Source organism: Clupea harengus, unplaced genomic scaffold, assembly GCF_900700415.2.
Source record: "Clupea harengus unplaced genomic scaffold, Ch_v2.0.2, whole genome shotgun sequence".
Taxonomy (NCBI): Eukaryota; Metazoa; Chordata; class Actinopteri; order Clupeiformes; family Clupeidae; genus Clupea; species Clupea harengus.
The window spans coordinates 37,257-50,941 of record NW_024879745.1 but is presented as its reverse complement, the minus strand read 5'-3'; the positions used below and the strand labels follow the sequence as shown (position 1 = coordinate 50,941).

Below are 13,685 nucleotides of genomic sequence, written 5' to 3'. Positions count from 1 at the left end.
GTCACATCAGTGTGAAATAAGTGTTTATGTGAATTACAAGAAATTGTAAAGTAAAAAGATAGCCTCATTAATATGTGTGTGCTACAATATGTTACATCAAAGTAATAATGAGGGAAGTGTGTTCCATATAAGAAGACAGGACTAAATCATTTGACAAAGTTGATATACATTGAAGACTGGTTTGTGCCCACGTGGAATGATGCAGAAAAGGAAATGTTCATGTAGTCACCACTGGATACGTATGAATTGCTTATGTGAGAGCCACCACCATTGAATTAAATAGAGAATGTGACACTTTCTGTTAAATACTTCCACTACAGGGAACAACAACCCAAAAAGAAAAGTCTCACAACGTGTCACCGTTCTCTATTCTATAGTCTGTAATTTTCAAAAGAAGTTGAGACAGCAGATCTGTCAAATCATCAGCAAATCATCTCTTTGTTAAAGACCACTTACCATAGCCTTTGTTTTCTGAGCGTGCATTAAAATAACTCAAAAATAATGAGGGAAATTAAGTCAGTGAGAACCTCCAGCCTCAATCTCACTGGTTGTTCCTACCAAGGCATGTATTGAACGTGACGTACTGGAACATGTGTTGGAATGTGCTGCACTAGGGTCCGGCCCATAAATAAACTCTGCTATTGACAGACTCTCTGTTTACTTTCACCAAATGTAGATTGGATAAAATACTGTGCACCAGTACAAAGCACATTAATCCATCACAATTCTTGACAGCTGTTATTTGCATTTTATTTTGTGAATTTGTACAAATGGGTAACAATCATTTGAGGTCAACTGTACGATATATGGAGGGATATGGCACCAGCACCTCACGTTCTACAATTGTCCAAATGCACCTGCAATACACAGTAATATGCCATGGAAATGCACATAACAATGTAACAGACAAGTAATAGTGAAACCCACAGTTATGACCGACATAGAGATGGGGGGAGTAGATATACACAGAAAGGAAGAAATAGATAGATAGATGAAGTTTCCACGTAATTTGCAGAAATCGGAAGAAAAAGAATAGGCCTAGGAATATCAAAATAGTGCTGCGCATTACAAGCACTATAACTTGATGATTGTTTACTTGCTAACAGTGAGCAACCCTTTCAATCCTTAACTTTTTTTAAGGCGAGAACCTGAGTATGGGGAACATGCCCCTATGCGTTCATTGACGGGCGTGATGTCAGAGTGTATCGTCATGTCCGCTGTGGGCTTCATAGATTTGTTTAGGAGCAAGCTAAGCTTAGACAGCTAACGTTAGCTCACTGTTTTCATTGATAGTGTCAAACTAGCTAGCTACCCCACCACTCTCTGGTGGTAGCTGAGGTTAACTCAGTTATGGAATTCTGTCAATGTATAAAATGTTAAGTGATGCCAGGCTTGATGAGCTGTCTTCATCAATGAAACAATCACGAGCTATTATTTTGTGTTGCGAGTTGGATCCACACAGTCGATTTTTCGGGTAGCTAACGAGCCAGCTACCCGGCTAATATTTAATGAAGGTGGCTGGCTACGTGCAGCAATTGATTTTGGGTGGACTAGCGGGCTGAGGACGAGGAAATAAAGCTGTAACAAGACCCACTCTTCTCTTCACCGAAAACTCTGTTTCTTTGCTGTCTGTTGATCTTAACTTGTGCATAATGGGGAACGCCGCAACCGCCAAAAGAGGCAACGAACTAGAAAGTGGTGAGTTAGACTGATGCTAGCTAACCTAAGTACCATATGAGTCTGACATCCAAATATTTCACTGTTAGATACAATGTGTGAAGTGTCGTGCCCGCTTTCCAATGCTATAATGTTACACGGAGATATCTAGGTAAAGAAACCTTTCTTGTCATGTTATTTTGCACGTTCATATGGTGGATCTGTATAACGTTACATGTGAGCCGACTAGACAGGTTGGTTTGTCATACCAACACTAGCTCATAGCTAGTTAGCTATCAATGACAGGTAAAGAGCAATTCTGGTTGACGTCACAACGTTACCAATGGGCCTAAATTCAGTCAGTTTTCGATAGCTACCTTTCCATTCTGTAAGCCGCCTGGCCCACGCACAATTGCACATAGGAGAACTGATACCCCCTTAAAATCAGCAATAATATGCCATTGATCCAATACTGAGGTTGTCTCTGGTGGTTTGTTTAAAGGCCCTGGCTTCCACTCAACCTTAGTCCAAAGATTTAGGTTGTCTGACACCCTCCATGAAGCATTTAAATAGAAATGTAAGACTGTTCAATGCTGCAGTGTTATAAAAGCTGAATGCTTCATTAACTTGACCCAGGCCCTGAGGCTATGTGAACTTCCATGACCTGAGGTAGTAGTACATGAAGTACAGCAGACGAATCGCCCTACTTAAAATGCCAACACCTACTTGATAAATATAATTGTTGTGAGTGAGGCTAGTATAAGTTGCATACCCTTGCAATGCTGATAAGTATTTATATGTATCAGGCCTGTATCAGTTTGTGTTTCATTATTGTTTTGCCTGAGTAACTTTATAATGATCTTACAATCTTATTTTTCTAAGAACATGTCTGATCATTCTCTTGGAGTAGCCTACTTTATGTATGATACATAGCAAACATGCTATTAAACCTTATATTAATACAATTATGAAATTGCTTTTACTCATATTTGAAATACTTTATATAATATGATGCATCTGTATCACATCATGTTCTTCCCCTTCACTTATACATTTTGTTTGACTTCTTGTAGTTGCACAAATGACACAAAAATAATCTTTGTTTTGATTAGATTTTCTGCGTTTGTTTCGTATCACCAATAAATGTGTTTCTACCAGGTCAGTGGTTCACAAACTTGTCATGGCAGGCCCCCCTTTGACAATGAAAAAATATTGTATTAATAATTAAGCCATATAGGCTAAACGGTAGGCTCCCAGAATATTATATGAGCACAAAGTCAGCTATAAACTCTTCACCTCATCACTCGTCACCTACTATGCTGTGAGGGCACTACCATACAAAAATGTACCTATAATTGTTTGTGTAGGTTTCTTGTTCCGTTTTCACCCTCAACCCCCCCCCCCCCCCCCCCCCCCCTTCGGTAAGTCCGCACCCTAACCCCCAGGATGATGTTTTAAAATGTCAAACAACGCTAAGAAGAAGTTAAGAAGACATTCATTATTTTTTGGGGATGTTCTCGGTTGTAGTATATAGTTCCTCTCAGTTTTCCCCACAATGGCCATCTAAAAGAGGGTGTGACCTGTCTGTGCGTGTCCTGGAATGATATGGTAAAGGGTAGGGCTGATGGGTACATGTGATAACACAAGCTGCTAGTTTTGCTTTCAGCGTTAAATATGTTGTGGCCTTCTGGTTGCCACGTACTCTGAGTGTGTGTTTTGTTTTTTCTTTATGTGATAACTAGGCTAATTTTGGGATTAAACAGTTGATGCCTATAGAACTTTTTAGCAGTCCATCCCTTTTATCACCTCAATATCAGACCAGAAGAAATAGGACTTAGACCACATGCAATAACATGGCCAAAACCTTTAAACAACAGTGATTCTAGATCTAGTTCAAACATTTTGGGGGTGCTGAGATGATGACCGCTGCCTCTCTTTTTCCAATTCTCTTATTTTATTGGTGTGCACAAGACAAATGAATGGTTGAAGAGGCAGTTTATTTAATCTCAGTGTTCTCTCTAAAGTAATTTTGTGATTAAAAACACTCCAATCACTTAAATCTACCCAGATACCAGGCAGATCCATTTCCGCTGACTCTTGGATGATTATTTTAGTTATAATCACTCACCAAATGTTATTGAAATGTGCCAGCACAACTGGATGTACCACAGCTTGGACCTTAAAACAGAAGCCAGGTTATACTATTTTTGCATAAGAGCAAGCAAAGATTTTTAAATGTTTTGTATTTTGTATATTTAGTATTTTTATTTACATTTACTCATCTCCAAAGCAACATACATTGTATATTTTTATCAGCATTTGTGCTCCCTGGGTATTTAACCCATGACTGTGGTGTTCAGGGCACCTGGCTACCAGTTCAGCTAAAGAAATGCAATAGTACATTTTTATGCTCCATTTCAACTATTTTACAAGCAGAGTTTTTGTGTGTGTGTGTGAGTCACAGAGGTGGACCTCTGCAACATAGCTTGCCTAATCTCTGTTTAGTTCATTGGAACTTCTCTTATCCTCCTGTAGAAAAAAGGGGCACTATCATTGTCCGGATGCACAACCAACCACGCGTGTATGTGGTTAACTGAGTCTTGCAAATAGGCCTAGGTCTGCATCAAAACAGGAAGTGTTCGTCTTTCAGATTAGACAGTTTGCAGCTTCTGTTCATTGCTTGGTGGATGCACTCTGTGAAGGGGTTAGTCCATGGCTCAGGGGAAAGATCAGAACTTTGCCCAGTTGGTGGGTACTAACACTGCTCTACAAAAGCTAGATGTGTTAGCCAACCGCTTTTTTAAGTACCGGAAGGGAACCCAAGAGCAAAAAACACAAGAAAATGAAGGACATACTTTCTCAGAGTACACCGTGAGTTGGGACAAAGAAAGTACGTAAGCATAGACCATCTGGTACTTGAGTTTTCATTGTGTTCTTCATTTAAATTTACTGGGTTTTGTTCCCATTTTATCCTTGTTCGATTTGCCTAATTGCTGTTTTCACTTATAGGCTATGAGTTAATACATAAAATATGCATTCAAATAGGGGGGAAAAAAATAGAAAAAAGGTATAACTGTTCTTCATAGCTTGCATGAATGAAACTGTCGTTTCCTGTGTGGCCCATTTGAATTCTACTGGGTCTTGTTTTTGCTTGTATCTTTTTTAATGGAAATAGAAACTTAATGGAAATCTTTAAGTATCACACTTGAAGTATCACACTTCTGCTCAGTTGCACCTATTGGTGGCCTCGCTTCATATATATATATGCTAAAGCTTCCCCTAAGATTTGTATTTTGTGATGTAGTTTTCCATGATTCCAGTCACTTAACAAGATAATAAGAAGTTATTAAAATTATGTTTAGCTCAGACAGTTGGTTCCATATGTAACCCGTAACTTAAGATTACACTCAGAAACAGGAAATGAGCAGTTAACCACAAGGGCCTAGACGCAGACCTCCCCAAATTACCTCTGCTCTTAGCAGGCCAGTTTTCCGACAGTGGCCCGTGCAAATTTTAAATAAAATTTAAAATCTGTTTGTTTGTTTTTTAACAATTGTTTACTTGTCACTTAACAAGGATGTGTATCGTTTCCCATGTGTTTCACTTTAACTTTTGCTTTGTCTTATTCTGCTGTCTCTCTCCTCTTTCCTGCAAACGCTTGGTGATCTTCAGAACTGTTTGGTATGCTTTTTTCCCCTTCCATGAGCTGCACTGAATTGTACCATGACATAAGCACGAACACAGCTCAGAACTCAGTACTGCTACAGCGGCCTGCTTAAGGGCACTGATTGTCAAGTTTGTGTAATATTGCTCGTCTTTCTCTGCAGTAATTTGAAATTGACCTAAAATATTTTGAAAGTATCTTAGTCTATGTGTACATAACCGTGTATTTGCTTTCCGTAAATTCAATATTTTGGTATTCAATAGTTGGTATTCCCCTATCTATAAACTTAGCAAAATCACCTGATCACAAAGCTGATACATTTTTTTTTCTCCTTTAGTGAAAGAGTTCTTAGCCAAAGCCAAAGAAGACTTTTTAAAGAAATGGGAATGTCCACCCCAGGTAAAATGAAATGTTTATAAAGCCATTCAAATTTTAATGATTTAACATTTTCTGCTTTGCAAACATGTATAGCTGCTCAGATATGGTCAACAGAATTGTACATGATTCATCAGCTGAAAAGAAGCTGTTTTTTGTTTGTTTGTTTGTCTGTTCTCTAAATATGACTCTTATCACCAGTGGTAAACATTAGCAAGAGCAAGAGGACTGTGTGTTAACTGGCTCCAGCATTATTGAGCCTTGCATTGACTTGTAAGAGTATTAGCTGAAGTAACAAATGTCTGAATCTAAATATTTGTTCCCACCATGTGTCCCTTGAAAAAACCGACTCACAAAGTGTTAAGACTGTCGTTCTGAAGGAGCGGGTCTCTGACTCAGAGCGACGTTTTAAACAGGAAAGCATTGAGTTGTGTGATCACCTGAGACATGCCCAAACGCAGTGTAGCCATGCTGTGTGTCACGTAGCAAAGCATGCGCGACCAAATATCAAATGCGACCACACAAGTCAGCCCACTTCACAGGAGACGAAAGCTTAGCGTTTTAAGTGTCACTCTCTACTCATCTTCAAAATGGACATGCAGTTCAACTCCACGCTATCTGTCGGCCCATAGTGAAGATAAAGTAACGCTTATATGCTAGAATACAGAGTGCAGCATGCCCCAAATAATGCATGACCTTTTTTTTTTTTTTTATACTCTTAGTATAGAATCCTAATTAATGTTGCCAAGTCATACCACACACCCAGTTTACAGTTGGAGAAAAAGGCTTAAGTCACATCAACATACTTTGTAATGTAATGTTTACCATTACTGTTTTTCCCTAATAGAATTGCCATTCTTTTAGAACTGCTCTCAAATACAGCTGAAGTCTTACAGCCTAAGTCCTATCCAAGTGTATAACTCACAGCACATTGATCTAACCACTCTGTGAAAGCACACCCGTGTAATAATCTCTCCATTTTGCTGAGACGCAACCACATGCATTTGATTTGATGCTGTCAGCTCATTTCGACTACTGTGAAACCTGAAGCTGGCCTCTTCAATCTTTCCTCTAGAGCACAACGCGACTCGATGACTTTGACAGACTGAAGACTCTTGGCACAGGCTCGTTCGGACGTGTGATGTTGGTGAAGCACCGTGCAACAGACAAGTACTATGCAATGAAGATCCTGGATAAGCAGAAAGTGAGTCCATTTGTTTTTTTATTTAGGACTACATCTCCCATAATCACCATTTGGACTCTGACCAGCCAACCAAAAGAGTGTAGAAAATATCTTCATTTTATAGCAAACTGTATTGACCTTCAAATCTCTTCCTAAGGTGGTCAAGTTGAAACAGATAGAGCACACCTTAAATGAAAAGAAAATATTGCAAGCTGTGTCCTTCCCATTTCTTGTAAGACTGGAGTATTCCTTCAAGGTAAGATTTCAACATACCATAGCTATCTGAACTTGCATGCTACGGACTACACAAGGAAATGGCCCTTGTATTTAGTAAAGCATTGTAAGTGTACTTAAAGACATACTAGTCAAACATTCTGTACTGACCCTGTTGTAAAACTGGACCATTTCCTTCCAAATGAGGTGTCAATATACTGTAAATTTGAAATCCTATCAAATGTAATAACGGCAAATGTAATGCCGTTATTGTGGAAAACAAATCTCCACGTAATAACACTCTTTATCCGTCACATTTAGGACAACTCCAACTTGTACATGGTAATGGAGTATGTTCCGGGGGGAGAAATGTTCTCACACTTGAGGCGAATCGGGAGGTTCAGGTAAACGGCCAGCTACCTTAATAACTTGAATCCTCATTAAACTTCCCTGATGTTGCAAAAAGAAAAAAATAAGCTTCCTCCATGTGGAAGCCAGTTGTCTGTGCTTATTTTTTCTTTTTTTTCTTTGGGTTGTAGTGAACATCATGCCAGGTTTTATGCAGCACAGATAGTACTCACGTTTGAGTACCTCCACTCGTTAGACCTCATCTATAGAGACCTGAAACCTGAAAATCTTCTCATTGACCAACAAGGATACATCCAGGTGGGTTATCCATTCAATAGTTTCTTCTTTACGGACTTTGTATGTTCTGTCAATCCTTTTCTAGAGGATCTTGTGTTTGGACATCAATCCACTCAGAATGAGCTGCTACCTAATTTACCCATGTTTATTTATATTTACCAGTTTCACCTATGTGTTTTTTTTTTATCACACACACACGCAAAATGTCACACAAATGAAATTCCATATTCCACCATCAGACTTTGAACCTCAGTGTCGCCTCTATTGCTATGGGACGTGATAAACCATGTGTGATCAGAATGTGACTTAAAGGCCCAAAATCTTTCTTCATTTGTGAACCTAGGTGTCTGTGAAACCTATCCATTCTCTGTACAATACACTTAAGTCATTTTCTGAATTCAATGGGGGTCATTCGAAATTTCTGAACTTGTTTTCTCTTTCAGGTCACAGACTTTGGCTTTGCCAAAAGAGTAAAAGGCAGAACATGGACCTTGTGTGGAACACCAGAGTACCTAGCCCCAGAAATAATCCTTAGCAAGGTAGATACACATTCTGTTCAATACACATCAATGGAAAATATGAAACACCTTCAAATAAAATGTGTGTGTGTGTGTGTGTGTATAAATGTGTATATATATATATACCGTAAGTAAGTTAGTTTTGGATGTTGATTATGTAAGGGATAATGTCACCGTAAGTAACCGTCAAATAAGCAGGATAATGTATAGTCCGATGGTCATTATCAAAAAAGATATCCCAACTGGACGAACAGGACCCTGATGTGCAACTAAGGACTAAACAATATTCTGCTTATTATACGGTTACTTGCCATAGCAATAAGACATTCCTCCAAAATATGTCTTTTTTGGTGATTTTGTTGCTTTTTCGTGGCTTCCGCTGATATAAAAATTGTTCTTTGTATAAATAGAACTTTAATGTTTCAGGTCTTGCATAGCAAAGTATTACTTGCTAACTTCAAATTAGAATACATTTCTGTTACGAAAAGTGAACGGACTACTCGCGGAATGATATGAAAGAATTAGAAGCAGAAAACCTGAAAACACATTTTTTGCTGTGTTCATTATAAAGAAATATCGGACCTCTGAACGTTGGGGTGGCCCATTCAATGGTACACTCTGCAGCATTCTGAAGAGCCATATAATAAGACCTTTAATTAACGCTTGACGCATTCTTTGTTTGTCAATAGGGCTACAATAAAGCTGTAGACTGGTGGGCATTGGGTGTTCTGATCTATGAAATGGCGGCAGGATACCCACCCTTCTTTGCAGACCAGCCCATACAGATCTATGAGAAAATCGTGTCTGGCAAGGTACTGTGAACAAAATGTTGACTGAGTTTCCACTCTGATTTGAAGACTGTATTATAAAAGTACACTTTAAAATGTATTTATTCAAAATGTATTTAAGCGTCATGTGATTTATGTTTCGATTTAAATGCTTAATGCACATTCGTGACAGTTGTCCCATTTTCAGTATGGCTGATTCTTTATTCCTGTCATCACAGGTACGATTTCCATCCCACTTCAGTTCAGACTTGAAGGACCTGCTTAGGAACCTGCTTCAGGTGGACCTAACGAAGCGCTTTGGAAACCTGAAAAATGGAGTCAATGACATCAAAAACCACAAGTGGTTTGCAACAACTGATTGGATCGCCATCTATGAGAGGAAGGTGTGTGTCATTAATGTGCATTGTTATTGTGTGTCTTTTCCCACCATTCATCCTAGACCCGCTCAAGTTAGTGATGATTTTGTTCTAAAACAGCCACATTCCAGGGGGGCACTGTGGCGCGAGCCAATAAGCCCCCCATTTATGGGCTACAATGCCCGCGGGGACACAGGTACGATTCCGGCCTGCTGCCGTTTCCCGATCCTCTCCCCACCTCTTCACTCCTCCTCACTTCCTGTCCAAAAATACTTCACTGTCCTATCCAAATAAAGGCTAAAAAGCCCATAAATAAATCTTTTTTTAAAAAACAGCCACATTCCATATTTTTATAGAGGGGTTATTGACGGAAGACTTTTTGGGGACCATTTATGTAGTTATTGGAAGTAGGGGAAACACTTCTGCTCAATGTAGCATTAAAATCTCTTTTAATGGTTTCATTAGAATAGGCATATTCAATAGGCAGTATATAATATCTGCATTGGCATGTGAGCCTGCTATATTTTAGAAAACTAATTTGAGATTTACTATGGCAATAAAAGAAATACAGCCTTTGGGTTGTCCATATCACTGCGCCCATCCTGAAATCCGTGTACCATCATAATAAATTCATATGTACCACCATATGAAGAGCTTTGTTTTTTCAAAACTAAAATCTAATTAGAAACCTGTACATTTCTCAGGTGGAAGCCCCGATCATACCAAAGTGCCGAGGACCAGGGGACACCAGCAACTTCGATGACTATGAGGAAGAGGACGTTCGTGTATCGGATACTGAAAAGTGTGCGAAGGAATTCCTTGAATTTTAAAATGTAAGAATGAGCAGGACTCCATTGGAAACTCATACAATTTGAGGTATTTTTATTTGTTTTACTTTGTTTTATGTTAGTTTATTTTTTTTATGTCAAGATCAAGTTGAGACCATCATATGTGTTCAAACGTATGCCTACTTCCTTCCTTCCTTCATTCCATAAGGCTGAATGAGATCCTTAATGCCAAGATCTTTCTATGGATTTTGCACAGCCTTATATCCAGGCATATTACGGAGAAGCTGACCTGGCTGCAACAAAACCTTTTGTATTGTTTTGTTCATAGTCATACTGTGTAGTATTATCCACCCTTAAAGAAGAAATAAGTCACTGAAATAGTTGACATTGAATCTGTGAACCACTCCGATGAAATAACACAAATATGGCTTTCTGTTTTTGAAAGAACCTCTTCATTTACAGAATGGTGTTGTACATTTTTGAAGGGCAGCATCGATTGCCTGTTACGTAGTAGTACATGTTTTTTTTTTTTTTTGCACTTGTTACAGGACCACCTGTCATATTATCTTTATTATCATTTTGCACTTTATGTTTGTGTGGATGTGGATGGGTGTGTCTGTTGTAGCGGTGTGAATTATTAGAAGGTCCACAGTTCATTAGTCACAATACTTGAGCCATTCTACCATTCTACTGGGCATTTAAAAGATGGGATTTATCATGATTTATTAACTTATTCAATCAAAGTACTCTCCTGTTTTTTTTTTTAAATATTTTTTTAAGCTAATAATATTCACTCTGTTTATGATTTTATAATCATTCTGTTACTACTATCAGCAGGTTCAATGCACATTTAAAACAATCATAATGAGCTAGGAGAGACTGTAACTAAGCATCTGTATAATACAAAAGCGTTTGCGATAATATATCGTATTACTTTTTCCCTTCACCCCAAAGGTCTGTGTTTATGTCTGTGGTGTGACTGTAAAAAATACCATGAGTGTAGATAATGACCAAAAGTGAAAAATAATTGTAATACACTTAACTGAAGGAGAACTCGGTCACTGACTGCTCATTTTATTTTTTACCCGTTTCCTGATGTATTTCACTTCTCAAGCACTGTACAGAAACAACCCCCCTTACAGACCAGAATCATATCAATGAGATAATGTGTACATGTACTTCTCCTGTCATCCACAGGGTGGCATTTTTCAAAGCAGACATACTCATTAGCTACGATAAGACCTCGTAGTGCAAAATGGACTTTTATTTTGACAAGACTGTCAAAATGGCCATTTAAAGTCTCTTAGTTTTCTCCAAAGATGTTTGGGGCTTGTTATATATGTATGTACAATATGTGGTAGAGCAGATATGGCACACACACACACACCTGTCCTGTTCTTCTTCCAACTGCAACCTTATGTACTTAAAGACATTTAACTCAATTAAACTCACATAGCTGAGTTTTGATTTTGATTTTTAGTCTATTAATGTTGATTCATTTCACATTTTAAATGTTTATTGATATCTAATAAATGTACATTTTTGCAGTCATGATGTATTTATTTTAACCTTGAAGCTGTTTACTTGCAGCATTGAAAGATAATAAGTATGATGTCAGTGATCATCAGAGAAATGCAAGGTTTTTTATTCATTTCAAATGCCTATTTTCAATTTCAATTCAATGACTCACCTCTGTATTTAAGTAATACACCCTGGTAACCAAGCATTGTCTCCAAAAACTATTCTCATGACCCTCTTCATTGCTTTGTTCTATCTCATGAAATGGCCTCTGGTAGAAACTGATCGATTTGTTTTTGTAGAAACTTGAACTGAACCCGGGACTGGGTTCTCAAAGTGCTTGTGAACATCATAACCCACCAGCATCTGCTATTGGGGGGGGGGGGGGGCTCTAGTGTTTCTCAGAGTGTTTTGGGTACATCTTGAGATGCCATTGGTACTGTGTGGTCATGAAAGTGGGTTTTCAGTGTTTCAGTTGCCATGTTATTGTTCAATGCTCCAAACTATCAAACAAAAAATTGATGACCATTCAAGATGAACAAAATTGCAGTGTATTCCATTTACTTTTGTGAGTGACTGATTTGTGTTTTTGGAATAAATCATGTAGTTACAGGGAATCTGAGACTAAAATGTGTGGTCTGTTGCAATGGCTTGTCATCTGTCACACACTGTAAACCCACATTACCTTTATTTCTCATAGGCCTACATGATTCCTCCTTATGTGAATTTTCCCAATAAAAACACAGATGTCAAAACCACTCTTGATATTTCAACTTTTCTTTGTTACTTGAAATTGCCTGCTGTATATTTTTTTATACTGTGAGCACACACCTAACACAGCCTCAGACAGGGAACCAGTCATCACATCCCTGAGATCATATCTAATGACAATGACCACGAAGCGGCAGAACAGATGTCACTAACAGAAAAACCCATAAACAGTGCTGTTGATGCTGCCATGCTCCTCGTCGAGTGCAACCCTTCATGATGCGGCCGCGATAGTGTTGAATTGTGATAACTGCTGCTGCGAAACCGGCTGCTTGGCCGACACTGTGCCACCATGGCAAACAAACAACAGCTCTGTCCTCTGACCGGCTGATGTGCGTTGCACGTAATGGCTCAAAGCCCTCACAGGACAAAGGTTCAGTCTGCCATCCTCTGCAGATACGTACATGAAACAGGGGAGACAGGTACCACCTTTGAACTAAATTCAGATTTAATAACCTTCAGTATGAAGGCAGGGTTAGGATGCAAGACAGCCATGTCCTACTCAGCATAAGGCATTGTGGGCTATTTGTTCGTGGGCTAACACAAACCACTGGCTCTCTTTGCTGAAGTCAAGGTTAGCAACAGAGCTGTCTTTAAAGGCAAGAGGCACACCGAAACTTCCACCAAAGGCTCAAAAGGCGCTGTGCAAAGGCTGTCAACCACAGAGTGAGCTGCTTTGTCCTCTGTGGGTGTGCAAGAGAGAAATCTCCGCCAACGCATTACCAGTCAAGCCCACAGTGCTCTGTTCTGCTGTGGACTGAGTGCTTCCCACGAAAATCTTATTCACCAGTTTCGCCTCCTGCTCACGCTTAGGCAAGAGGTGTCGCTGGGATTGAAGGGCTGTATCCTCCAGCTTCATCTGCATGACGAGTGCAGTATCTACTGGAGGTTCGCCACTGATTCATTTCTCTGGCCAACCCGCAACGTCTGTGGGGGGCAAGCAGAGAGTAATTGGAAGGGAGGCCTTTGTAGGGGGCTTTCCAGGAGCTCTCTACGAATTCCTTGAACACAGGAAAAGCCAGGGCCACCGCAGACGTGTTGGGGGTGAGCTCTGGCGTAGGCGCCAAATTCAATACTCTCATTGGCAGTGGGGGATACAGCTTCACCTCAGACAATATCACAGCCAGCTCCAGTCAATACTCTCATTGGCAGTGGAGTACACAGCTCCACCTCAGAGAATATCACAGTCAGCTCCAGGACAGCCAGATAGTCG

The 13,685-nt window shown here is 39.4% G+C and overlaps 1 protein-coding gene across 4 annotated transcripts; it reads left to right on the top strand.

Annotated features, from left to right (window-relative positions):
- The first annotated feature begins 1,200 nt into the window (after positions 1 to 1,200).
- On the top strand, positions 1,201 to 12,462 carry LOC122130206 (cAMP-dependent protein kinase catalytic subunit beta-like). 4 transcript variants are annotated; one of them, XM_042704865.1, is made up of 11 exons: positions 1,201 to 1,698; positions 5,329 to 5,337; positions 5,658 to 5,719; positions 6,771 to 6,899; positions 7,036 to 7,134; positions 7,413 to 7,495; positions 7,631 to 7,757; positions 8,180 to 8,275; positions 8,944 to 9,066; positions 9,261 to 9,425; positions 10,103 to 12,462. In XM_042704865.1, exons 1-11 carry the CDS (start codon positions 1,653 to 1,655, stop codon positions 10,226 to 10,228), a joined length of 1,065 nt encoding a protein of 354 aa, XP_042560799.1. In that variant the 5' UTR covers positions 1,201 to 1,652; the 3' UTR covers positions 10,229 to 12,462. The 4 variants fall into 4 exon arrangements, with proteins under 4 accessions (XP_042560799.1, XP_042560800.1, XP_042560797.1 ...); XM_042704863.1 differs by lacking the exon at positions 1,201 to 1,698 and adding an exon at positions 3,148 to 4,546; XM_042704866.1 differs by lacking the exon at positions 5,329 to 5,337 and having other exon boundaries at positions 1,202 to 1,698.
- Positions 12,463 to 13,685: the final 1,223 nt, after the last annotated feature.

Coding starts and splice junctions, on each gene's coding strand:
- LOC122130206 (XM_042704863.1), top strand. CDS start 4,369: ATGGCTCAGGGGAAAGATCAGAACTTTGCCCAGTTGGTGGGTACTAAC. Junction 7,758..8,179: donor ACCAACAAGGATACATCCAG/GTGGGTTATCCA, acceptor TTTCTCTTTCAG/GTCACAGACTTTGGCTTTGC. Junction 9,067..9,260: donor AGAAAATCGTGTCTGGCAAG/GTACTGTGAACA, acceptor CTGTCATCACAG/GTACGATTTCCATCCCACTT.